This window comes from Mastigoproctus giganteus, chromosome 10, assembly GCF_048544385.1.
Source record: "Mastigoproctus giganteus isolate SK-2022 chromosome 10, ASM4854438v1, whole genome shotgun sequence".
Lineage (NCBI taxonomy): Eukaryota > Metazoa > Arthropoda > Arachnida > Uropygi > Thelyphonidae > Mastigoproctus > Mastigoproctus giganteus.
In genome coordinates, this window is record NC_143584.1 from 123,874,429 (window position 1) to 123,901,399 (window position 26,971).

At 38.4% G+C, this 26,971-nt stretch overlaps 1 protein-coding gene across 1 annotated transcript in view; it reads right to left on the bottom strand.

Moving 5' to 3' along the window:
* The window catches only part of LOC150079266 (paired box protein Pax-7-like), a 168,451-nt gene that overhangs the window by 115,204 nt on the left and 26,276 nt on the right, over positions 1-26,971 (bottom strand). Inside the window, exon 4 of the mRNA XM_090382436.1 lies at positions 23,227-23,253. Coding sequence (XP_090238562.1) covers positions 23,227-23,253 — 27 coding nt within the window. The remainder of the gene's footprint in view (positions 1-23,226; positions 23,254-26,971) is intronic.

The window sequence follows — 26,971 nt, forward strand, 5'->3', positions numbered from 1 at the left end:
GAATTACTGTGCATGTTATCCCTACAGTAAGTCCAATAAGATGTGGTATGTTTAAAGGAAAGTAAAGTCGTTTAAGCACAACTGTACTTACATTAAAAACAAAAAGAAAGAGTTGTGCCAATCGCACAAGGGCAGAGTTGGACTATTTATTTAAATGCAAAGAAAAACCCGGAGGTGGGGGGGTTAAGGCTTCCTCCTCTGGGGCCTCGCTAAGGTGTTCATACACTTTTTCAAATACAAACGGAAACATTTTTTTTTCTCAGAAGAGGGGAGGGGGACTTTCCATTTCAACCCTCTTCAAGAAAATAATTCTCGGTATTGCAATTTTTTGTTTCATGCAACAGCTGTTGAAGAGCATGCATTACCCTCTTCCCTTAGTCCGCTAAATTCTCAAATCTCAACCTTACATCATCGCGAAGTGAGGTCGAATGGATTATATGATGGGAGATGCACCACCGGTCACTGTGGAATACCATATATCCAAAATACAGAGTGGCAGACCAGATGTATTCGACTGGAAAAAATTACAGGCATTTTAAAACAACTGAAGTTCAATTAGGAATAGAAAAAGAAAGGACTGGTGATGACTTCGCTCAAGAACAAGTTCGGGCTGAACTGGGAGAATATATGGAGAAAAATCTGGAGGGAAGAAGATTTCAGCTTCCCGTGTGACCTTGCAACTTTATTTTCATGATTATGTGACGTCCACACGGCGTACTGAGGTCAAACATAGTCCATCGTTGTGCAAGTGGTCTTATCTCACTGACCACTAACTTTGTTGGTGTTAAATATCATTTTTTGTTGCTAATTAATTCATTTCTCCAAATATATTATAAACACATCTGGTCCTTTGTGGATTTTCTGTTTCAAGGAGAGCAGAGAATATTCTCATGCTTATTTTGATCTATGGTACCTTTGAATATGAGGGTTTAATGTTATTTAAAAATTTCACCCAAGTTACTAAAGCCATGAAGCATCAGTACAACGCGCCTGTAAATTGCATGTGTCCGACGGTCGAATCCCCTTTTTGAGGGATGAAAAGTAGCGTTTCCGCGGGGGAAACCCATGAGATCCACGCTCCATCGACTAACTCCCCCCTCCTCCGCCCGCGGTGTGAAAAGAGTCAACCAAAGTTCTTCCGACCCGATGGGAAGTATTTTTTGACTTCGGCTGTTGCGGAAACTGAATCCAGAGCTATCTACACTGTGTGTGTGTGTGTGTGTGTATGTGTGTGTGTGTGTGTGTGTGTGTGTGTGTGTGTGTGTGTGAGCGTGAGCAATACTATCCACTGTGCAACTGCGAGGATTTTTTGGACATTACGCAAGTGTTCTGATCGTGGAGTTCACAAAAAAAAAACTTAAAAATGATTTCTTAATAACCTGTTTGCAAAGTTGTTAATAAATCGCGAGTTTTAGTTCAGTATAAAAGGACACTGGTGATTCTGATGACAGTCAATTGCGCTATGAATTTTTCTTGAACTGCACTATGTCTTTCTTAAGTCCTTTCTTAAATTTCGTAAATTTAAATTTTAAACTTGAGTTTCAACTCTTTCAAATATTTATTACACTATTTCTTATTTATACTAAAAGTCTAAATAAGAAAGAGTTTAATAAATTTCCTCAAGATTTGAAATTTAATAACGAGATCTCAGTTATAAAGTGCTTTTGACGTATACTACCAAACAGAAGATACATGTTTCTAATTAATATTCTGTTAAGGATTTTTATTCCCTAGTATTGAGTAAAAACAGACTTATTTGGTTCTTTAGTTGAAGGCCAACAACAACCACCACCAAACGAATTTGCCGTTTCTTTTTGACCACAATGGATAACATGACAAGATAAGAAAATGCTGCAGCGGCCGACAGAATTTATCGATGACGGTCGACGAATTTGTGAGAGGGCTGCTGACAGGAGGCGGACTGACTTTTACCTTTGACACTGAACGGTGCCGCCATCAGACCACCCGCCTGTCGCCCGTCAACAGGAGTGTGAGCCACATCACGTAGCCTTTCACCGCTTGTCCGATGATCCCCTTTCTTCCCTACCTAAAGAGGACTTATTCTAGTATAGGGAAAAATAAAGAGGAGGGCATAAACATTGGTTAAAGCGGGAGCATTCATAAGGCACGCTGAAGAGCGCTCGAGTGGAAACCATCCCAAACAGTCACATCCGCGCGAGGGGGTTAGCGAAGTTGTCAGAAAACAAGCGGTTATCAGTACAACAGAAATAAACTCAGATTTGCAAGTAATCTTATGGTCAAAAGAATAATCGTTGCATTGGCCACAAAAACTGAGCATTCCATTTGTGAGGTCGCACTGATATAAAAATACAAAAGTTGATGTGCATATTAAGTGATTCATGTACTTCATTATTTTGCATAGTTCATCTATTTTTGTTGTTCTCAGAATATTAAAATTATCAATATCGAAATCGCTGCTAACATTCAAAGATAAGCCAAAAACCAAAGCGTTAAAAGATCTCAAAAAACTGGATTTCGAGAGTATTTTTGAAGTTAAAAAAAAAAAAAAAAAGAGATTCTGAACTCTTCCGTTTATCTAACACAGAAATTATTTTCATAAAAGTATATTCATTAATTGAGTTACCCTACATTATGTCAACAATCTTCAGAGCTTATTAATGATCTTCATAGTTTTTATTTACGGCATTTATTTATTTCTTCATTTTGTTCCTTTGAAGGCGCCTCCGTAACCATGTGGGAAGGAGCAACAGTTCGTAGCACACGCTTCTTGATTAGATCGGGGTTCGAGCCCGTCACTACCAAATACGGAGGATGCGGAAAGGTCAGGGAATGACCACCGCATATCCCCGGAGCAATATGGCCTTAGTTGCTAATCCTCCTAAAAACCAAAATAACAAACAAAGAACAGTGTTCCTTTGAATGAAAATGCACTTATTCCAGAAGTCCTTCAAATCAGATATCACAGACGTCATCCAGTACCAGCATGCGTATGCTGCGAGGAGCTCGAAATGGCTAATGCAAAGCCATTGTATGAAAGATTATTAAAATAATGCAAAATTAATTAGAGGACCCTATGCAATTTAGTAAACGTTTACCTGTTTTTACAGTCACTGAAGAAGTAGTACAGGAAATACCATGAAACGTCAGAGAAGAATCTGTGGTCCTTTATACATAGCATTTCGATATCCAAAACATTTAAAATACCAGAACAGAAGTTATTAAAATGCATAGGTTCATTTTTGAAAAATAACAAACGCGTTGAAAGTAGTGCAGACACTATGTGATTTATTATGCCTTATGCCACTTAAATAAATAAATGAGAGTAATAAAGAAACAATATGTAGTGTATGATGCGAGACAAAGGGGTAAATATAACTGTATAATGGTAAATTATGGTCGAAGAAGCTAGCAGAAGCAAGCAGCCTTCTTTAATTTAAAAAAGAGGATAAAATACTCAGACAGGATGTGAACATAAGCGTCCAACTTCAAGATAGAAGGCTCTGGAATAAGAATAATATAAGTTAGTATGGAAAGAGTATATTAATATAAGCTATGGAATAAGATATAAGGCTTAAAGAGAGAACCAACAATTTGGGAGAAGGGAGGGTTAGAAGAGGTGTATAATGTCTAACAAAAGGCGAAGTTAAAAGATGGAGAGTAAACCAAGAATATTTTCGCTGTCAGCAACCTAATAATTCCTGCTTCCCCTAAGGCCTAGGCCATTAGATTAGATTTTAACTAGAGGATTCAAAAGCTAAGCATTTATTATTTCACATAATTTTAGTTTCTTCATTATTTTTAACAAATCATACGGTCAAGACGGCAAAGATACTTTGCTTTAATTCTAATCTTTGAATTTTGCCTTCTACCAGACAAAAATCCACTATTATTTTAACGTTAAAGATGAAGCACTACTGCTTTAAGTCAAGGGATAACTAGTATAGAGAGAAAATATATACTGCAATCTAAACCATTCTTACTTTCCAAACTTGCTATATAAATGCCATACCATTAATAACTGCTTTTTATTTGAAGGAGCAGTAACATATCCTTTCTTCTTTTTACTATAATTCTATATCACACGTTCTGTACGGTTATTATATATATTCATCATTTTATTACATTATTTTTTATTGATTACATTTTATTTATTGATTATTTATGTTATTTTTATTACATTACTTTATTTACTTCATTGCGTGTTTATACATACTCATTAAAAAATGTGCAGGGTTTCAATTAAAAGACACCGGTTATCTCTCTCTCTCTCTCTCTCTCTCTCTCTCTCTCTTATTTTTAGGTTTAGGCCATCATCTGAACCTTTTTTTGACGCAATATGGGCTAAAATCTTTGAATTTGATGCTAAAATTGGTCTGAGTGATCAAGTTTAGATTTTACGATTTATAAATTTAAATTTTTCCTAATCAACTGCTTCCTTTTCTCAAAGGGAAAGCTGTTCCCCGTCACTGATTTAGTCTAAAAATGTCATCGATATACTTCAAAACCGAACGTAAGCAGATTTTATTTGAAGGGAAAAAACTAACACAAAATTGTATGGAATGTTCACTCTTCAGTTTGTGTGTGAGCTGGCTTGTAAGATTGCCTCACGCTACAATCGTTGCATTGTTATTATTATTGCTTTTATATTATTTCTTTTTGTTCAGAGCACCTCATGACAGGTATTGCTACCAAGTAAGTAGGGTGGTTGCTATATCTGGTATTACTGTCGGTCGAGGAACTCCGATAATCCTACAGATGTTCAGGATTGCGACTTTCTGGAGTTCCTTGTAGGTGTTCGCTGGGAGACCTATTGCTGCTAGGCTGTTATGTCGGGTCTTTGGCACCATACCGGTGGTTGACACGATGATCAGGATTGTCGTTACTTGTTGCATATTGTCACATCTCTTTGAACTCCTGTCTTAGGTTCGTGTACTTCCTGATTTTTTTTTCTCATGGGTTTTCTGGAGATCTAAAAATGTCTTCATCAGTCGGGCACTGCTATGTCAATCTTATTATTTCTTTCTGATGGAGAAAATTATTAGTATTATTATTATTATTATTATTACGCTCCTGTGTGTGTGTGACACCAGCATTTGCCCTGCAGATATTCTGGACCCACAGCACAGCACAGCACAACTATTGTTATTGTTAGTTTTGGTTTTTATGAGCATTAGCAACTAAGGCCATATTGCTCCGGGGATATGCGGTGGTCATTCCCTGACCTTTCCGCATCCTCCGTATTTGGTGGTCACGGGCTCGAACCACAGTCTAAACAAGAAGCGTGTGCTACGCACTGCTGCTCCTGCCCACCTGGCTACGGAGGCGCCGCACAGCATAGCATAGCACGGCTAATTTGCCTGAACGTATACTGTTCTGGAGAGAGAAAAAAAATTATTTTTCAGAAATCCCCACAACCAGAAGTTACGGACTAAGATCCCAATATTAAGATTGCCAAGCATTGGTAAAATGCCAGTTTTAAACTCTCAAACAGGAAGGGTAGACTTAGTATATTGTACTTTTATTATTATTATTATTATTATTATTATTATTAACATCTTTTTATTTCCACATCAGTGGGCACCCCTGGAACGGCCTGGTTCGGCTAGAGGGGTGTACATAACAAATATTCAAATTATAAAATAAATATATAAACATATTAAGTTTAAAAAATATATGAACACATACTGTATTTACAAGTACTGTACCGTGCATGGGTTGAAGGCTGAGAAGACAGAAGATATTTGTTGACATAAGACTTTACTTTCTGTAGATTGTAGTTCTTGGGAAATACACTCTATTACATTAAAATTACAGTATCCAGAAGGGAATGATCGGAGGTGCAAGCAAATCAGCGGGCGGATGAGTTGCGCCGATATACACAAATTATTAAAATAAGGAACCAATCGGGCAGAAGCTTCGGCTGATATAAAAACGAACGTAGAGATCGTGGAGTTCAAATCAAGGCCTGTGATGCAGTTAACTGGGTCACAGGAACCGACTTCAGAGTGCAAGGAGACTGCAGAGAATGTCGGGGCGTCACACTGGGCACCGATATCAGCAACTCAGTGACTTCGACAGAGGACGGATTATCGGCCTTCGAGAGGCTGGATGGATGGTCATTCGTCGTATAGAGCAATTGTGACAATGCCACAGAAGTGGGTGCCCTTCGCTCGGGGCCGGTTGTCGGGGGGGGGCATAAATTTCTGCCACCCTCGCTCTGATCCCTGAGATTTTGGGAAGGGCATGCATGCATGCACAAGTAAGGCTGGCTGATCGACTGTTTGGGTGCTGGGAGTTAGTGATGGCTGCTGGGCGTGTGGGACGACTGTATTGACTAGGTTTGTTTGTTTGTTATTTGGTTTTTAGGAGCATTAGCAACTAAGGCCATATTGCTCCGGGATATGCGGTGGTCATTCCCTGACCTTTCCGCATCCTCCGTATTTGGTGGTGACGGGCTCGAACCCCGGTCTAATCAAGAAGCGTGTGCTACGCACTGCTGCTCCTTCCCACCTGGCTACGGAGGCGCCTATTGACTAGGTGAATCCCCTGAGTGAATGTGGAGTGTTAATGTGGCCTGCACACCAAAAAAAAAAAAAAAAAAATGCGTGTCGTTCATATTCTGAGAGGTGTAAGATACGTTGTGTAAAGGAGATGAGAACAAGGTGTGAATGTCCCATCCAAGTGTGATCAGTGCGCTCGTAAATATAAGTAAAAAAAAAAATAATAATAAATAAATACATCTGCACTCCAAACCGTATAAGTGTAGTATAGATGGGTTGGTCATGATTAATGTCTGTTAGCTATGCGATGGCCAAATGAATGATTCGTGATCTGTAATTTAAAAAAAAAAAAAAAAAAACGTGCGTGCGTGGCACTGTCCATATTAAGGATTCTATCTGCATGAGACAAGGAGAATGTGAGCACAAGATGGGTAAATTTCCAGGTAAAGTTATTGTTCTATATGTGCCCTGAATAAACGTCACAAAAAAAAAAAAAAAAAAAAAAAATCTTAAAACGTCCTGTTTGCTTGTATAACTGGCAGGTGTGTAATTGCGTGCAGAATTGGGAATGTATGTTGCGTACTCGTGTAAACTGGTGCCCCCTCCTGACCATGACTGCAGGGTGCAACTATCTTTTGGAAGCCCCTCTCGTGCCTTTGCTGACGCAATGCTGATTCCTTTTCCTAGGCGGCATGGTGTAGGATGCTGACGCTGGTTCCAGCTGGTTTGGCCAGCGTGGGAATGTTGCTCACCACGACGAACACTGCAAATCCTCCCACATAGGGCACTCTAGCCCCATGACATTCATCGCCCACTTCCTAAGTCTGGTGGGACCTACCACCCTGATTCTGTGTCTGCAACTTAACATTCCCCAGCAGAAGGTAGTTGCCTCTGCAGGGGTGCTCCTCTATCTCCTTGTTCGTCCTATTTCCAGGTGGAAATTTTCCTATTATCCACCTCCTGTGTCTTCCCCTTTTGTCCCAAACTCAAACTATCACTCCATGCTTCCTTTAACCTTTTTTTTTTTTTTTTTTTTTTTTTTTTCCTGCTTTTACGCCTTCCTCCCTTTCATTTCCTCCTGTTTCTTCTATCTTTTATTTTTCGGGCCCTCCCTGCAAGCCCAGCGACGTCCAGGGTTCGCCCCCGCCAGAGTACGCATACGTCTACTTACCTACTGCTCTGGCCCATCTCCCCAGTGACAGGCAACAGGAGTGTGTTTTGATTTCCAAGCGCCCCGCGGTTAAGAAAGGGCGCTTGGAAACCAAGGCATCATAACATACATAACCCACCATTACACTGCACAAACTCAACACTTACACATACACAATCTTGCCTTTACAGTGAACTGTGTGCATCACAGAGACACTGCGCAGAATTGGGGGAAATTCCCAATTCCGCGCAGGATGGCAGAATTGTGATAGGATGGCAACCAACATTAGTTGGCTGCCATCCTATCACACGTCGAATCGTTGCAAGCCGATTAGCAGAAGTGGGCTGCCGTGCATACTGGGCATTGCGTCGATTATCTGTGACCATCGTCAACAGTCTGCGCGGGTGGCACAGTGGTATCGTCACCGTCCTCCCCACACCGTCTGGAAAAGGCCCGGGTTCGAATCCCGTCGATGACGCGAGGAACTTTAGTGGGCTTTTTTCACTCTGTTAGTCAGTCTCAGGAGTAAATAGCAAGGCTTTTCCCCCCAGAAACTGTGTTTTTTTTCATCCAGCAACAGGCAAATCGACCAGAGAACACACGCAATTTACAGACAAAATAAATATATAGATAGATGTAATCATTTACGGGGGACCCTAATATAATTTTTTTTTTCTTTTGACCATCGTCAACAGAGCGTGGAATGGTACCGAGCACGGCCACCTGGGACACAGAATGGCGTAAAGTGGTCTTCAGCGATGAATCCCGCTTCTGCTTGGGGCCCGATGATCGCCACATACCCGTGTGGCGATGACTAGGCGAACACAATGATCCTAGACCTAGAGCCATTGTTGAACTTCATACTGCATGCTCTGCTGGTGTTATTGTGTGGGGGAGCGATCAGTTTTGATAGTCGGTCATCGTTGGTGTTCATCAACGGCAATCTTACTGCTCGCCGCTATGTCTCCGAGATTTTGAAAACTCTCGTTCTCCCCTTTCATACTGGGGGTGCCTGACGTCATTTTTCAACAGGACAACGCCTGAACACATACCACAGAGTTTTCCTCTGGGTGTCTTCGTTGTGTGGACGTACTGTCTTAGTCAGCCGGGTCCTCCCGATTCTCCCCGATCGAACATGTGTGGGCCATGATTGGACGCCATCTACAGAGCCACTCGCAGCCACAAAAGACCACAGATGTTTTGGGGAACCAGGTGCAAGACACTTGGTGGGAAATACCGCAGAGTCTATTCATCATCTATACGACTTAATTCCGAGACACTTAACTCGATGTATCCGCAACCGTTGGTGGATCTACATCATGTTTATCTGTCTATTGTAAGCATCCATTTGTGTCATTAAATGTGTTTACACACACACACACACACACACACACACACACACACACACACACACACACACACACACACACACATTAGTATCTGCAACTTTTATCATGTGCTCCTTAAATCCTTGGCTATCATTACCATAAGTATCCTCTCGGTATTCCCGTTACTTCAGGGTTTTGAAGCTTCAATGTCAGAGAATGTAATTAGAATACATATTACAAAGAGCTAAACTAGAGGCAGTTAGCGTTTCCAGCCGATGTATAAACTGCTTCTTGAAATAGAAAATTTTAATTAACACTCGTAAAGTGCAGTACAGTACAAATTACTAATTACCTACAACAACAGTATGTATTAGATAACTCTCATGGGTAAAAAAAAAAAAGAAGAATATAAAAATAAGATTAAATTATCATGGGCAGCAGGTTGAGAAATCTTAATCGGAGATTTTTCATCCCAGTTCATATTGTTATTGCCACGATTGATATTAACACTGATGTATTCTGATATTAATAATTGATATTGTTATTGCAACTAAAACCAAAAACAATATCACATATGAGAAAGAAATTCGATGCGACCTGAAGAGCAGTAACTGGATTTAATAAGTAACTAACAAGTAATTAACAGGAGCTTTCGAGATTTAAGCATGTATCTCTTCGTCAGCTGCCGGAATACGTACACAAAACCCAGTTACTGTTATTTCAGTCGCGTTGAATTTCTTTCTCATAAATGGAACCCGGTACCACAGGCCTTTAAATTACAATATCAAATGGTTACTGGCACATCTACAAAAAAAAAAAAAAAAAAAAAAAAAAAAAGGAAAGCGTTATATTTTGTTGCTGGATAAATTATATAATTATTCTATTTACTGATTTTTTTATACAGGATCCATACACAAATTTCGAGATATATTTTTTTGAATACTTGTTATTATAAGTTTGATCGCGTATTTATATGAATCAGGGTTCTAAATGGAAAATTTTACGAAATGGAACAGTCGTCAAGATAATACGGGGAAGGCAGTCAAAGCTAAGCATGGGATTAGCAATGAGTATTATGAACCGGGATGGACATGAATTAGGAGACCTGATAAAGCTAAAATTGAGTTTTATAGTGATTCTAATGCTGCGTCATATCATTTCTAGTTTTTTTTTTTTTTTTTACTTTAGCACACTCAACTGATTGAAAAAATACGTAAAAAATCGTCGATCCTATCAAATAGCTAAACAATGGAGTAACTGTGTAAAAAAAAAGGAGTTTTGTAACAAATATCAATTGCACCAGAACGCAACATGACAAAAGGAGTCGCGCAAGCAATTGTCATTAACTTGTCAAAGTATGATCGATGAATATTTATGGCAATACCTTGAACTATAAGTTACAGGAAGTTCTCTGTTACGGGAAAAAAGCCATGGAAAAAATAAATGTTGCCACTAAACCAACTATTGCTTTCGCTAATAACACGAGCAGTTAAGCTGTCTTTTATTGGCACACATGAAGAGCTGACATCTAGAGAGGAAAAAAGAGAACAAACAGGTGTTAGAAATAAGCGTGAAGTAATGTTCTTCGAACTATCATAGATGGCGCTGCTGTTATGCGACCCCTACAAAATAATGTTGGATGTAAACTATTTGTAGGAACTGTCTTTCTTCTTTCCGAGGAAAACGTTACGTTTTCTAGCAATTCTAAGGTTCCTTTCCCTTCCCCTCCCCCTCCCCCAAACCAACGGACAGGCGGGATGATATATAATATCACCCGAGTAGATATAAGAGGGGGGGGATACTAAAGGTTGTACCAGCGCCCTCCAAATCCGGCGATCGTGGACGACGCCAGCTCCACGCCGCGGAGAAGAATGACCCTAAATGAGCGGAACGCTCTATTCAACATGACCGATGCAGCTACGGCCAAGCAAATTCGACATACTTGGTTGCAACCCTGTGACTTCGGGACGGAGGTGCAGGGATTGCCGGAGATCGCCGTGCGGCTTGAGTCTCGGACAAAGGCTATAAAAGAGCTTAAGGCCGGCAATGAGCGATTCACAGCCACAGTCTATGCAAAATTTGCTAAATGTAGCCACATTTTCGGATCAGGCTTTTTCCTATGCTGTCAGTGTGTGTGTGTGTTGTAGTCAGAGCCATCTGTTATCGCTTCTTTCGTCAATGGTGAAGCCTATGACAAGTTATAGCAGCTGTCTTAGTTCAGCCTCATCTGGGACAACGAGAACTTCCCACCTTGCATCTTCCCACCATATATGTTGTATTCTGTACGACAGTTAAAATCGCTCCTTTCGTGTGTGCGTGTGTGTGTGTGTGTGTGTGCGTGTGTGTGTGTGTGTGTGTGCGTGCGTGTGTGTGGTAGGGGGGATTGGGGGAGGAGACAGTGCTACCGAGATTTGTCTCGTGCTCCTAATACGCGTGAGGCCACGCTGCGTTTAACCCAACTCTCTGGAGCACCTATGACCAACGGATTTTTCTCCCTACCAGCTTCACACTAGTTACAGCATCTTTTCCCAGAATACTTCCCGCTCAAATCCTTGTTTGCAGGCAATCTTACCGTGCGAACCTAATTTGCGATGCCTGTTTCTAGTTCAATCGGTGAGCTGTTATACGGTACAGTTTTTTGTTTGTTTGTGTAAAATGCAATAATACGCGACAAGTTCTTTTACCACTAAGGGATGTAGAGTGAGGTTTAGCGATTTCATTGAGTAACGGATTTACTTCATATACTGGCTATGAGTCACACCGGTGTTAACAATTTGTTTATTAATAACAAACGATTAAAAAAAATCTTCCGGAATCATTTATAGCCCAACCTAGTGTTCGTTGCTTATTCAGCTTGTGCATTGTTAAATATTCACTATGTTATTAAAACCATTATGCCCTTATGTAACTTTGTGAAATTGTTAAAAAATAATTATGTATAAACGAAAAAAATGCAGCATCTGCTTAGATAGGATTAAATCATCAAAAAAAATGTATACAAGGAAGTGAGTTTAGTTATGATTTCGGTTCGCTTTCCCCTCCTCATTCAACCCGTGTATTCCAGGCTAAATCGCAGAAGAATGGCATATTAGATCACTATATTGCTAATTTTTCGTAGATGGTATTACCTCTACGCATACTTCTAGTACCTCTATGCAAAAGCCTGCCAAAATAAAGTGTTCGTGGTCTATTTGATTAGTCTATGCCAGTACATTAATAACCGAAAAAAAAATGTTAAAAATTATAATGATACAAAAGTGGTGTACTCTGCAAATATGCAAAATTTATTATTATTATTTTTTAATTATTAATTACGAATTTTCGCGGAACACTTATTCACATTTACCCCCAGGGGCTCACATCTGGTGAGTATGGGCTTGGCACACCCAGGGTCCTGAGCTGGATATCATCATTCTTCCCTTTCTTTGTGATTCCTTTCTACTTTCTCTCTCTCTCTCTCTCTCTCTCTCTCTCTCTCTCTCTCTCTCTCTCTCTCTCTCTCTCTCTCAGGGTAATAGGGAATTTTTTTTTTTTTTTTTTTTGCCGGTGCAGCATAAGCCTCAGGCTTTCTTGCACCATATGGATAATAATAATAATAATAATAATAATAATCTCACGGAACACAGTTTTGGAAACGCTGGTGTACAGTATCAAAAGTTCTGGGCTTTAGTTCTGTAAGTGTGCTGCGACAGTATGGCATTTAACAATTTGATAGTTCTCCACGATAGTTGCAATGTTCTCAAGGATCATATTATAATCGGTCTCAAAATAACAATATGATCATCTAAGAGCATTTTTAAAAATAAATCGTTAGCGACGATCATTGGTGAGCTAAAAATAGCGTGAATAAAAGGATTTGTATCGCTCGCTATTAAAACACATTTCAAGTTTATTCGTTTAAAGTAATTTTTTGTTACCTTGTAAGGTGTCAAATTCTGAATACGAAACTAAATCTGTAATGATTGTAAAAGCATTAATAAATTCAATTAATGGTACAAAAATTAAAATATCTCAACTAGTTTCTTAAAATATTACTTGTGTTACTAACACAAGTAATATTTTAAGAAACTGCATACCTAACAAACAACCAAGAGAACATAACTTACTAAAGCACAGGTTGCAAACTACAATATGATGCTGAAATTTTTAATTTTCCGTAATGCGCAAAAAGCGAAAACTGAAACTCGCGACAACCAAAATTTGAAAAGAATTTAACAAATATATATATATATTATAATAAAATAATTCATGCTTCCAAATAGATCGAAAGTTTACTACAAGCAATCGCAGTAAATACGATTCACATGTGAATCATATTTACGAGTTTGCAATGTTTTGCTGAGGTACATTGCATGAGAGAAAGTTTCCGTGTACGCTACATTTTCACATATGCTTTGTAAAATGGCATCCCAATTCACTCGGGAATGAGGTAATGGTGTTTACTAATCGAGTACATTTACTAATCGAGTAATAATGAAAAGCAGAAAACTCGTAAGAATCAAATCGCAAAAAAGTGGTAAATTTTTATAAGGTAATATAATTTGGTTTCGTCATTTATTTATTTATTTTTTAATTTCTTCTGTCCTCGGCCATCTAGAGAATAAACGAAATATATTAATAATTTCACGTATACACAATCAATTCAGTAATGATAATATATTCATTGCGCTACTCTCTACGAGGAGTCCCCTCCTCGTAGAGAGTATTTTAAGAATGACCTGTGTCAATAACCGTTGAAATATTCACTGCTGTTATGACTGATAATTCTCATTTTATCCATTGCAATGCATACCAGGTTTGAATGTCTTTGTCATCATGCTATTCGTATTCACTGCGATCAAAAGCGAGAGTACAGTCAGAGGCCCACTGGTCCAGGAGACCGCGCAGAGAACCCCGCTAAGACCAACAACAAATTTGGGTCATTAACTGATAGTCATTATATAAGTGATTCAAATTGAGGAAAAACTGTTGGCAGCCTCATAGGCCAAAACCTTCAAATCCAATCCTGGGTACAGTAGTACACGCGTTTGAGTTAACCGTAATTACAGCTCACGTGATTGCTAAATATGGTGTTGCTGTATTCTCTCTATATTGCAAATTTCTATAATTTACATGCCCGTCCCAGAGTATAACAGAAAGTTTATTATTTATCTGTTTTAGCTTATTTCCAACTGGTGTTTACCCTTGAAAACAGCCAGATGGCTAAAATGGCACATTAATTAGTATTTTACAAAAAAACAAGATGCAGGTCCGAGCAAGTCTTACAAGTTTGCTTGAGTGTGTATGGTCCTAAAGTGACTTCTTGCTTGCCTTCCACAATATTATTGGAGAGACGGCGTTTTTCTCTTAATACTTTAAAGAGATAGAGAATTATTTTCCCGTTCCCTATGGTAATTTTTTTTCTTTTTTTTTTTTTGCTAAGTACAGTGTGCCACAACACAATTCTTTTACGCGTTGAATAGCATCGAATTCTTTCGAAGACCATTCGTTCACCATTCGTTTTACTTTTCTATAAATGTCACATGCGCACTTAATGTTGTCCCTATTATTTATACCTTTTTCACAACTTAATTTTTAACGGTTCTCCACATTGTGATAGAATTTTGAACTGCTTCCATTTGTTCTGGAATGTAACCGATATAGCTCACCAATCAATTTCCCTGACTTTTTAACATTAATGAAAATATATTCATTGGTTGCGTGAAGTATTGTACGAGCTGTGCCGCACTGCACACTGTGCCGGTATAGAAGGGGGTATAAATCAATCTTGATGCTTTATTTGGGAAATAAAAAAATCCTTTTTTTTTTTTTTTTTTAACAGAGTGTAAGACTCTGGAGGCTTACATCCTATAAAAAAAAACTATGACATGTATTTATAACGCATAGACAACCAGGGGAAGTATTTATTAACGCTTCCTGAAGTGAACAGCTCATTTTATTTATAATATTTTTATCTGTTTTCTATAAAGTTCATATCATCCGCTGCGATAGAGGTTCATTTTCGCTACGTAAGAACTGCACACTAAGGACGTCGCAACCTCTTACTTGGTCTGCGCCTCCGTAGCCAGGTGGGCAGGAGCAGCAGTGCGTAGCACACGCTTCTTGATTAGACCGGGGTTCGAGCCCGTGAGCCACCAAATACGGAGGATGCGGAAAGGTCAGTGAATGACCACCGCATATCCCCGGAGCAATATGGCCTTAGTTGCTAATGCTCCTAAAAACCAAACAACAACCTACTTGGTCTCTCAAATGATATCATGAGGTTTGCGACTTACTATAATAAAATTATGGAACAGAAAGTGTAGTCTTAAAGTGAGTAATTAATCTTGTTACAGCCAAAAAGGTGGAGGGGAGTGCACAGAACGGTCACAAATTTTGTTTCGCAAAAAACCAGTTGTCATATGCAGACTGTAAGTCGCTCTACTCAACATTTCATATCTTTCAATAAAAGGTTTTTTTTATGTCGCGCTCTGTTTTCACTCCATACATAGTGATGAAGTTGCCCATTTTAGAAAGTATCATTCCAACACACCAGCCAAAAAAAATAAAAAAAATTCCCGAGTTACCCTGAGAGAGAGAGAGAGAGAGAGAGAGAGAGAGAGAGAGAGAGAGTAGAAGAAAATCACCAAGAAAGAGAATAATGATGATATCCAGCTCAGGACCCTGGGTGTGCCAAGCCCATACTCACCAGATGTGAGCCCCTGGGGATACGATCCCTACTTGTATTTCTACGTGCATACTTGTACAGCAGGATAATAATTTACATAAAATTCTCTTTCGAAACCAATATGTTGTGGCTTAATACATTAATTAGGTAAATAATTTTCATGACTTCAGTTTTAAACAAAACTCTTCAAATCACAGAATCAATTCACAACTATAGATTTCTAAACAAATCAATAATAAATAACAAAACACCGAAAATATTTATTCTATATTTTTTACACACCTGTAATTAAAAAATTAGATAAATAAACTGATTTTATAAGATATCAAAACTGCATTAAAAAAGTAACCAGAGGAACAAACTTTTCACTCTTACAAATGACGTATCTAATTACCGTAAATTTGATAAAACAAATTATTTACGACGGTAAAGGTATCAGTGTTACTGAAAGGATAAATCATCTGTTAAAAGCTAGGTGAAATGGGATGTCAATTGTTCAAACTAAACGAGAATGGACCAGGTCAGAAAATCTATTTCACTCCATCTTTTTTTTCATTCCTTATTGTTTGTACGTTAATTACCTATATAGCAATTTAACCATTCACGACTTTAAGACCAGGGGTTTTACAGAAACATTTCATGATTAGCTAATATTAAATTTATTTAAAGAATAAGTAATTAGTAAATATGAAGTAATAATAAGTAAATAATAAATGATAATAAGTAAACTGTAAGAAATACATCTGGACATATTTACATAATGAAGTAAGTACAATATAGAAGAACATTATACATATTAAAATCAAGTAATTGGTAAAACTGGTGTGCAGTTAATGCTGATTTCTAGTTACGTCATTTGAGACAAAATTTTACATAATCATTCTTAACTAGGCACTGCGGCATCTACTAATTGGAGTAGTAAGTCTCGTGGATATTTTCCTGTGGAACTCTGCAAATAAATATTTGGCCAGCTCAGTCCAGTTATTGGCGCTAATGGAGCGGAGTGTATGGCAGGCAGCTGAAGGAGGCCTGAGGTTACGAAAAGTTTGCGCAGAATGCTCTTTCTGCAGACGCGGTCAGTGGCGATTTTATGAGGGCTTGCATACACGAGAGAGTTTGTTGTGGTAGAAATCGGTCAACAAAGTGGAAGGCGGTTATGAGAGTTACAGAATTTAGGGACGGCTCTGAGAACAGTAAGCGGGATACTCAGGCCTGCAGGAGTCCCAGAATGAAAATGTAGATATAAGGCTGGCGAGGAGTTTGAGTGTGGTGGTAAGCCTCCTTACCTGAATAAGTTCAGGCAACCTTTCTATGGACAAAAGGTGAGTCATAGCATTGGAACTAATGGAGTAGGCCTTATTGACTTACTGTTCTTTGAAAAAACGAAAAACGAAACGAATGGCATGAATGTTGGAGTGAACGGTGAAACGAAAACAGAAACGTACACATTCCTGTTCGTGATCCAGAATGCATCATTGTAAGCCAAGAATAAAATTAGTAGTAGTCCTTTGCAGTAGCATTTTTAATTCCACTTCCAGTATTCCGATATTCGGAAGGTTGTTATTCAACAATTGCTTTCTCACGCCCATAAATAAATTACTGTACAATATAATAATAGACAAAGTCTCTCCCTCTCTCTCTCTCTCTCTCTCTCTCCTCAACGGGTGGTTGATTTCTGGAACAAGCTACCATCCTTTATTGTGGAAGTGGATAGTTTGAATAAATTCGAGGAAAAATTGGCCAAACTAGTGGCGAGGATGGATAGGTGAAATGGGATTTTTGATTTTTTTTTTTTTTTTTTTTTTTTGATGATGCTGTATATGCTTACTTTCTTGCATCATTTGCCACCCTAAAACTAAACAGGTTCTTCTGAAAGGCCTACTGAATCGTAATCGTCCCCCTGTGGTTAAAATTCTTGACCAGGCTGTTAAATTGGTAAGTGAATATAAATACCTTGGGGTGGTGATTGATGATCGTTTATCTTTCATTCCCCATTGTAAGTACCTTCGGCAGAAAATCCGTTCTCTTACCGGCTGGCTGTTGCGTCTTGCCCGTTCCCTCTGGAATCTTAAGTCGTCTTCTCTTGGTCTTTACTACAAGTGTATCTTCATCCCCATCGTCTGCTATGGTGCTGGCGCTTGGGGCTTCAGAATTCTTAATTCACTGGTCCAAAAATACCTTCTGCAGGCGCAGCGGTCCTTCCTTCTCTATACTTGCAGGGCATGTAGAACTGTTTCTACTGATGCCCTGCTTGTTATTAATGGTCGTCTCCCTATCTACCTGGAAATTATATTGCATTTCTTGTCTTACCATAGGAAATCTCTCTCTCCTGCCTCGGTGGGAGATTTTGCTAATAATTATGAGAACTCTACAAATGTTGATCTGGCCAGACTTTCCAATCTTGCTTTGGAAGAGTGGCAACACTCTTGGGATGATTCCTCTCTCGGCAGAATCACATACGCTTTCTTTCCTCGTGTTTTTATTAAAGATAAAAACTTTAACTGGCTTCAACTTGGGTTATTTCCCACTTTCTTAATCACGGGACATGGAATTAATTCTCGTTTATATAGATTTGGACTCGTCCCCTCTCCTCTCTGCTCTTGTGGCTCTGAGGAGACGGTTGAACATATTGTCCTACATTGTAATTTATATGTGGATTTAAGACAACAATTGTCTATCTGTACAAATGTATATAATTTAGATGATTTTTGGCGCCTGGTTGGGTCGGCGGACTCTCTTTCTGCCTTCTCTTCTTTTGCTAATTGTGTCTTCCGGAGAAGAGCGGCTTTATCAAGGAATAACCCTTGATTTCGTTATTTGTTCTTAATATTTATATATATTACTGTATTGATTTTTTTTTTTTTTTTTCGAGAGGAGTTTCTTCCTTGCCTAAATTGTCTTGTGTTTTGGACGCAGAGTTTTTGCGTCTTTTTCTGGAGACTTGTTTCAGGTTTTTGCCTGGCCGAGTGGGAGAGATGGACCTCCCCTCTCCCACTTCGAACTCTGTCCGGGTTGCCTGAAATGATTTTCTGTGTTAAATTGTATGTATTTTGTAAATACTGTAATTATCTTGTTAATATCATGGTGCTTTTGTTTGATTTGTTGTTTGCTCTCAGAATTGAGAGTAACTGATTTTATTGTGTTTTAAATCAGCAGTTAATCTTAAATGTTTATATTGTACATTACTTGTGTAGTTAGCTCATTATGTTGAAGAGACAGTTTTTCTCTTCTTGCGTTGTCTGTTTGGCTCTGAGGAGTGGGATGGACCTCTCCCTGCTCCCTCAGATCCAACCTTCAGTTGGCTGTTCTGGTTGAGTGAGATGATTTTCCTCTCTAGCCTGTCTTACTGCTGGCTGCTTTTCTTGCTGCTTGTGTTTTGATTTAATTTTGTTTTCCTGCGGGGCTGATTATTTGTTGTATTTTTCTTTCCTGCCTGATTGCAGCTGCAATCAGTTGGGTTTTTGCTAGTACCATATAGTTCTTAGTCTAGCATTTTTTGTTGTAAATGGGTTTTGGTTCTGAGGGGTGGGATGGACCTCTCCCCGCCCTCTCAGATCCAATTGCTTTGTTGGCAATTGACATCCTTTTTTTTTTTTTTTTTTAATGCTTACCTATGCATTATTGTTAATTCTACGTGTCTTGTTATTTGAAACAAGTTTTGTTTTTCGCAGCTTGTGGTAGCAGCTTTGCACTTGCTGGTTATGTACATATGTTTATAGATTAGATTACTTGTGCAGAGACATCTTCTCTGCATATTAATTAATTATTGTTTAATACTTAACTTATTATTTTGATCTGTTATACTTAGATTTAAATTTAGAATTGCTTTTGATTCGGTTAACTAATTTATTTGTACAGTATTTATTGGTTTTGCCTTTGGCATATATTTGCCTTGGGTGAGTTCTGTTTGTCTCTTTGTGTTTTGTATATATGTTTCTACATTTCTTCTGGATGACTATTTCTGTTAATTTCTTGGTTGACTAATTTTCAGCCAAGATTTTAATTACTTTGTAAATATTGTATATTTTACTCTCTGCTTATGCAGTGTAATTTGTTAATATGTTTACTGCTATGTTTCATATCGGTGACATAAGTATTTATTATTTATCTTAATTTATTCTTTTTTTTTTTTTTTAAGTGGCTATCTAATAGCCACTTGTACATTACCTATGTTCTTTCCTTGAGACTTTTCTTTTTCCCCTTGTCGGTGCAAGTTGGGCTTCCTTCCCGGCTTGGGGAATCTTTCTTTCAAATGTACAAGCCTTCAGGCTTCAAAATTTTACCTCTTCAAGCTCTCTCGCTTGTTAGATTTTCCAACTAGTGTTTTCCTCTTTCCTGTTTCTTCTTTTCCTGAGAGAGTGTTTTGCTCTCATTTCTTCTTCTACTTTCTTTTCTCCTACTTTATCCTCCCTATTCATTATTTACTATAACCGGGATTCCACTTGTTGGAATCCCACTAAGTGTAATTTAGATAGTTCCTGGAGCGCCTCCACGTGGCTAGGGACGGGAGTCGGGACGCAGGTAGCTTGCTCCCTGCCTCCCGGCTGCTAAGACTCCAGGGCCGGCAAACAACAACCATCACAACACACATATATACTTACACACACACACACTTACACACACTTGCCGGCTATAAATAACCTACAGATGCTACAGCGGTATATAGGGGTAACCCTGGAGGCCGCAATCAATACAAGAATACCTTGTCCCCTTGTCCTTGCCACGATTAATACTAACGAATGCTCTTACCAAGAAAGGCGTTAATTCAGCAAATTGCAGCGTCTTGAGACAAGTAACTGCTAGGAGATCTGACTGAGGTGTTTAAGGCCTTGAATGGATTAAGTAAGCTTAATGTTGATGGCATTCTTCCTCTTGCTGAAACTACATACACGAGGAGACATAAATTCAAATTGAGGAAGGATGGATGGATGAAGATAGATGAGTGGAAGCCTGCCTTCATCCAGCCGGTGGTTTATTGTTGGAGTAAACTTCCATCTGTTGTTGCTCTTTGTGTAAATGGATAATTTTGAATAAATTCAAGGAAGAACTAGGCAAATTCTTGGAGGGGATAGACGTGTTAGGCGGGTATTTTTTTAGCTGATGCTCCATAAGCTTGCTTTCTTGCATTCTTTGCCACTGCTAATACTAATACTAAAAACGTCTAGCGATGATGATGATGATGATGACACCCCTCCTCACTCAGAGCCCTTTTGCTAATATAGTGGTTATAATTTCCCTTGCCTTTTATGGAGCTTTTTTATTAGTGGGTATAATATTCTTGAAGCCTTTTATGGTCTTTTTCACACCGTAAAAGAATTAGCCAGCCTCGGGCAAGAGTTGCATAGTTTTTTCTCCTGGAAATTCAGGTTTTTTATACCAAAAATAGACAAGATGACTACAGAGAGCACTCAGTTTTCAGACATATTAACTGACGCCTCATGATTTTAGTTTCCTTGGTGAAAAATCAACTAACCAATCTCTACTCAAAAGGTCTGAAAGAATTTTGGCCAGAAAAGTGCAAATTTACCAATAGATCTTCATCCTTCTATAACTATCTTTTCACAGCAGATACAGATCCTGGTTTATTTTTTTCCAGATGATGTCAGTGACACTGGCGATCTCTCCAGCTCATCCTACATGTTACCGACAGTCAGAGATGATGTGGCAGCTATTCAACTAGCACCTTCGCTCAGATATAGACAGCATTATTTCAATCTAGCCTACATAAAAGTGGCGGAAGCAAGTGAACAACCTACTGTAAGAAATTGACTAATTTCTCTGTTAGCATACAGTTAAGATAGTTTCTCTTCTTCAGTACCTGAAATGTAATAGGATCATAAATGTAGGATCTAAATTAAATAATTTAGATCTGAAATACAGTGTATAAATTAAATAATTTTTCTATATTTTACATTAATCCCTGAGAAAGACTTTTCCCGCCCAAGTGGGGTTGATATGTTAAATTTTTAGAATTTTAGATTAATTTTAGACTAAATCAGTTTTTATTATTTATCATAATCATCATAATCAAATTATCTGCTCCAGAGAGCTTCCCCAAGGGGGTGTTCTCTCTGCCGCCCTGTCTGCCGCGTCGTTAGAACCATTCCTCGCAAATCACGCTAACTCCAACCGACAGTTACAACAATTGGAAAATTACCTTAACGCGATTGGACTCTCCATTAACAATGAAAAATCTGCTCAACTTACTATAACCAAAAAGCGGAACATAAACGATGTGAACATCATGATTGGGAACACCCTAGTTAGAAAAGTCACCCAGCATAAAGATTTGGGCCTCACGTGGAAAAAGAGACCTTACGTTCTTGCCTCATTTTAATGCCATTCGTAAAAAAACATATGCAGATATATGGGCAGTGAAACAGGAGATCTCCAACTTCCATAACCCACATCTTATCATTAACTATATTCTTCGTTGCATAACCCCAATTCCAATGTATGCCTCAACGATATAGCCCTCGGCACCTCCATCTTACCAAACCAGGTTCCTATCCCTGGAATACTGGATTTTAAAATGGCTAAATAAGATCACATGCCTACCACCTACAATCTCAAAATCTGTCATGCTCTAATCTAAATATATTTTCTGTTTATATTCCGGCACGACAACCAAGTCAGTAGAGTTTACAATAAATCGTCAATACAAATATTTATCGTATTTAGTAGTCACGGGCTTGAACCGCGGTCCACTCAAGGAACGCGTGCTATGCACTCTCGCTCCTGACCACTGGGCTACGTCATATATGCTACCTTGGAAGTATCATATAATCTGCAGGAACCTCGTGATCTTCGCCCATATTCTATCCGGAAAATTAAGCTCACCTGATATCTGGGATATCATTCCCAGACCGTCAGATCTTAATAGAATTCATACCAGCGCACTGGCATACAGATCCAAACTGCGTAGCATGACCTCCCTGGATAACATGTTTTCATTTAATTCCATGGAAATATTTAACAGGTTATCCATTGACTGTCAGAAGCTTTGCAAGGACAAAACGTACAGATCCATCTCTCTTGCAAATATGCATGCCCTGGTCAAACTCTAGGTGATATACCTTCTGTGATGCTATATTATCCACTTATTGTTGTCTTTATGTATCTACGATTATGTATTTATGTTGTATTTATGTAATCAGATGCTGTTTAAAGCCAATACTGCTATTGTATCAATTCATTTGAGTACTCTGTACATAGATTGTAAATAGCATGGCAATATTTATTCATTATTATCATGTAACCCGTGTCCTCTAGCTGGATAGCTGTAAAGGGACATTTCTTTGGAAATAAATTGATAATAATAATTTTTGCATGCATATTTTAAATATTTTAGATTTTGAATGCAGTTCCCTAACTTAAGCAAAGAAGTGTTTTTCATAATAGAATATTCACTGGCCGTTGTACTGTAAAATTTGCTTCAGAAATTACCAGTAATGAGAAAACATGTTTGGTTAAATGCTATAAGAGCCTTATAGCAAGCTGATTCTGCACTGCACCCAGTGAAAGGATTGAATATTTTGCTCTCTCGTTCCTAGTGAAGAGGAAGCGAACAACTCTATTTATGTATGTCTACTTGTCAACACCTGGACATTGGTCGTATTGTCCTTGCTCTGACTTTAATCGTTCTCATGTTCTAATTTTTTTCACTTTTTCGTTTAATCCTTTTTTAGTTTTATTTTCATTTCAGTTACTTTTTAATTCTTATTTCCGACTTCACCCTTCTCGATTTTCTAACAAAAGAAAGCTATTTTATCGAAAGAGATAAGATTTTTTATACATCTCTTTCCCTGCAGTTTGTACTTCATACATGAGTGGCTTGACAAACAAACAAACAAATCCATTTATCACCGCCAAGGAGTGCCCACAGAGGTGAAGGACGAAGGCGGAACAGGAGAAACGTTTACACAAACATGGCCAGTTGGGTGGTGAGATAGCCTATTGTACCACTACCTCAACTGTGGCATTCGTCGGGCGACTTCTGCTATCGATTAGCACGGTTCCTCGTTTTGGAAACAAGCACGGAAGAGGGGATGTTAAACCTATTCGAACTGATTGTATGGCTACTATAATTCGTTTTCGGCTGGTAACGGCGAGAGCAAACTAAACACAGAAGAATAAGAGGTTTTGTCATAAGTTTTAAGTTAAACATTTTCCTTTATGTTCCTCTTATATTCAAGCATTCTGCTTGTTGGGTTTAGGATAAATCAGTGGCGCAGCCAAAAAATTTGTTACGGGGAGTGGAATTCATGCGTTCCACACTGGTAGCTTACTTTTACAAGCGCAAACACGTGATAGTACAATTATGCAATATAAAACAAAAGGTTCTGGGGGAATTTATCCCCTCGTTCCCCCCTACACCACCATTACCGCGGGTGCGCCTATGGGTTAGACTATTTTTTCATCTTCTTGATTTTCCTTTACTTGTTCGCCTATGGGTTTCTAGGTCTTTAATTTTTTTTTATCCGCCTGTTCTCCAATCTGTCTAAAAGCTCTTCCCATTGTTTTTCCTATTATATATCCACTCATTAATAGATCGTGCTATATAGTTTTTTAATTTCCTCACTTTTAACTTTACCTCTTAATGTTTTATTGGTTATTTTCCTTAATGTTTTATAACCTATAGTTTCGTTTTATTTTTGCTGTTGTGCTCCTTATCTCAACTGTATACGTTACTGTTCTGTCTTACTATTGTTTTGTATATTCAACTTTAGCGCCCTGATATTTGAATTGTTCCAATTCATATTATTTAGCTTTCCCGATATTCTATTCGCTTTTAATGCTTGTTCTTTTGTTTTTATTTTTCTTCTTGAGTTATTCCTAAACTATTTCTTTGTTCTCCAAGAACAACTAAACTTCATTGCTTGTTCTATTATCTTACCTTCTAATTCTAATTTACAAGTTAATGGTTTATTTACTTAGCAATAGCGAAAGAACTATTTTAATGGTTATTTTGTTATTGTTAAGCTCTTTGTTGTTTTCCTATGGATATTTCCATATTATACAGGTTTACTTTCTTATTAAAATTATGTAGGTTTCTTTGTAAATCGTTCTCGTTTTTTACCATTAATACTGAACCATCTGCACAGCGGATGGTGCAATTTCTTTTACTCCTGGTATTTTAATTTTTAATTCAATTCTTTTATTACTTTTCGTTTACTTTTATGTTCATTTACTCCCACTTCCGCATCCACATAATCGACGCTGTTGGTTTCCTCTTAATATCCCCTGGCAGTTCATGGTGCTGTCATCATTACTGTGATTGTCACGTGCAGCTCCTTGTACTAGTTCGTGATACTACAGCGCTCCAGCTCTTTGAGTTCTGTCCTAGGCGGCTACTTGTGGTGCAGACTTTTCTCAGTGGAGTTCTTGTGGTGCAGACTTTTCTCAGTGGAGTTCTTGTGGTGCAGGCTTTTCTTAGCGGAATCTACATCCCAGCTGATTCTGGGATGTAGATTCTTGAAGAACTCCTTGATGCCGTGAGGATTTCCGTACTCACCGTTATTTGATTTGTGATTTGATACGGTTTGCTACAGCCATCTTAATTGATGATGCTGTGGAATTTGAAGTGGGTTAACAATTATTTACAACCTGGACTTGGACACTTTGATCCGGACTTGGACACCTGAACCTGGATTTTGAACTATTTTCTATGTGTGCGTGTGAGTGCGTGTGTGTGTGTGCACGCGCGCTTTAATGTGTCGTTTTAGACTGTCTTCCCATCCTGCAATTGAGAAAAAACAGGGGACAGAGAGTACACTGTAATTATCTAATATATCTGTAGATTGGGCCGGTATGGCAGCTGCGCTCATGATTCCACGGATAAACTCTTCATTCAGTAGCGACGTTTTTCCTTTATGCTGCAGATGGTGACGGAACGGATCCCGGATCCTAATATTTGGGATATGTGTGCCTGGACGATTCCTCCACCAAGCCTGCGCTCACGTCCTCGCCTCCGTACAATAGACAATCGCGTAGCTTCCAGGAGATATTTTTTCATGGGAGTTAGATTTCTACTTAGGGACACGTTTCCCATTGTAAACGCACTGGATGATGATCCCTGATCGACCTAATCAAGGACAAGACGAGTCGACATCAGCTGTTGAGTTCCCTGTCTGCCCGATCTCAGCATATGATTATATTTGTTTTCCTTTTGTGTTTTGTTTTTATAAGTGTTACTTGGTGTTACCTGGTGTTACCTTTGCTGTGGTAGGAACATTGTATATATTTCGATATAATAAAGATGATAAGTACTGTTCTATTACATGCAAACTTCAGTTCGCATGTAATAGACATAGCTTTTTATAACGTAGATTGTAAATGTCCTCCTCACTACATCACTGTATGGTATGGTGACAATTTTAAATAACTGCTCCGATTTTCTCCCATAATAAATGTAAGCTAATAATTCTTAATATATCTACAGATATAATTACAGTATCCGTAGAAATAAACATACTGTACTTACACATAGTGAGAAAGTAAAAAGAGAAAATGGTTTACTAAGTTTTGTCTACATTGGGAAACTCTGTCGTATTTGTTAGCTCTTTTGATAATGAGATGCAATTTATCATGGATGTCTTTAATTTTCATAACGATTCTGTAATATATTGCTTGATAATGGCTGTATACCGATAAAGGAAAGCTCAACGATGGCATACAAAATATTACAAACGCAAAGATAAAGTAATATCAAATATGATGTACCTCTAATATCAGTTATAACCAGTTAAAACACAGTTAGTTTGCAAGATCAAAAAAGGTAAGAAAATATACTCACTTATTATATAAAAAATCCCACGAACAAAAAAATCGCATTTTAAAACTATCCCTAATAGGATAAAAGCTAAGCTCTCGAAATAAATAGGAATAACTGAAAAAGTGAACATTTCTAATTAACAACCTTAGACAAGACATTGAAGGGCTGCTGTAACTACAATGGCTTATTCTTTTCGAACTACAGTACTGCGCTGTCCTTAGAGGATAAGTAATGCGCTCGCTCACCAACGTTAAGAACAAACTGGATTTACCATTAATAGTAGTAATAAGAAATAAAAATATTCTCGATAAAGTTGAGTTGGGCCTGCCTTCCTAGAATTACGTAAATACAGCATCCACCTTATTCTGAAAAGCCAATTCCACTCATAACAACTACACAATAACAAATACTTCATTTAGAGTAAGTTGGCCACGCTGGTAGTACAGCTAATGTAATCACCGTCCTTCACACATCGCTGGAAAACGCCTGGGTTTGAATCTCATCAATGACGCTAGGAATTTTTATGGAACTTTTTCACAAGGTGGCTGAGTTGTCCAGTCTCAGGCGAGG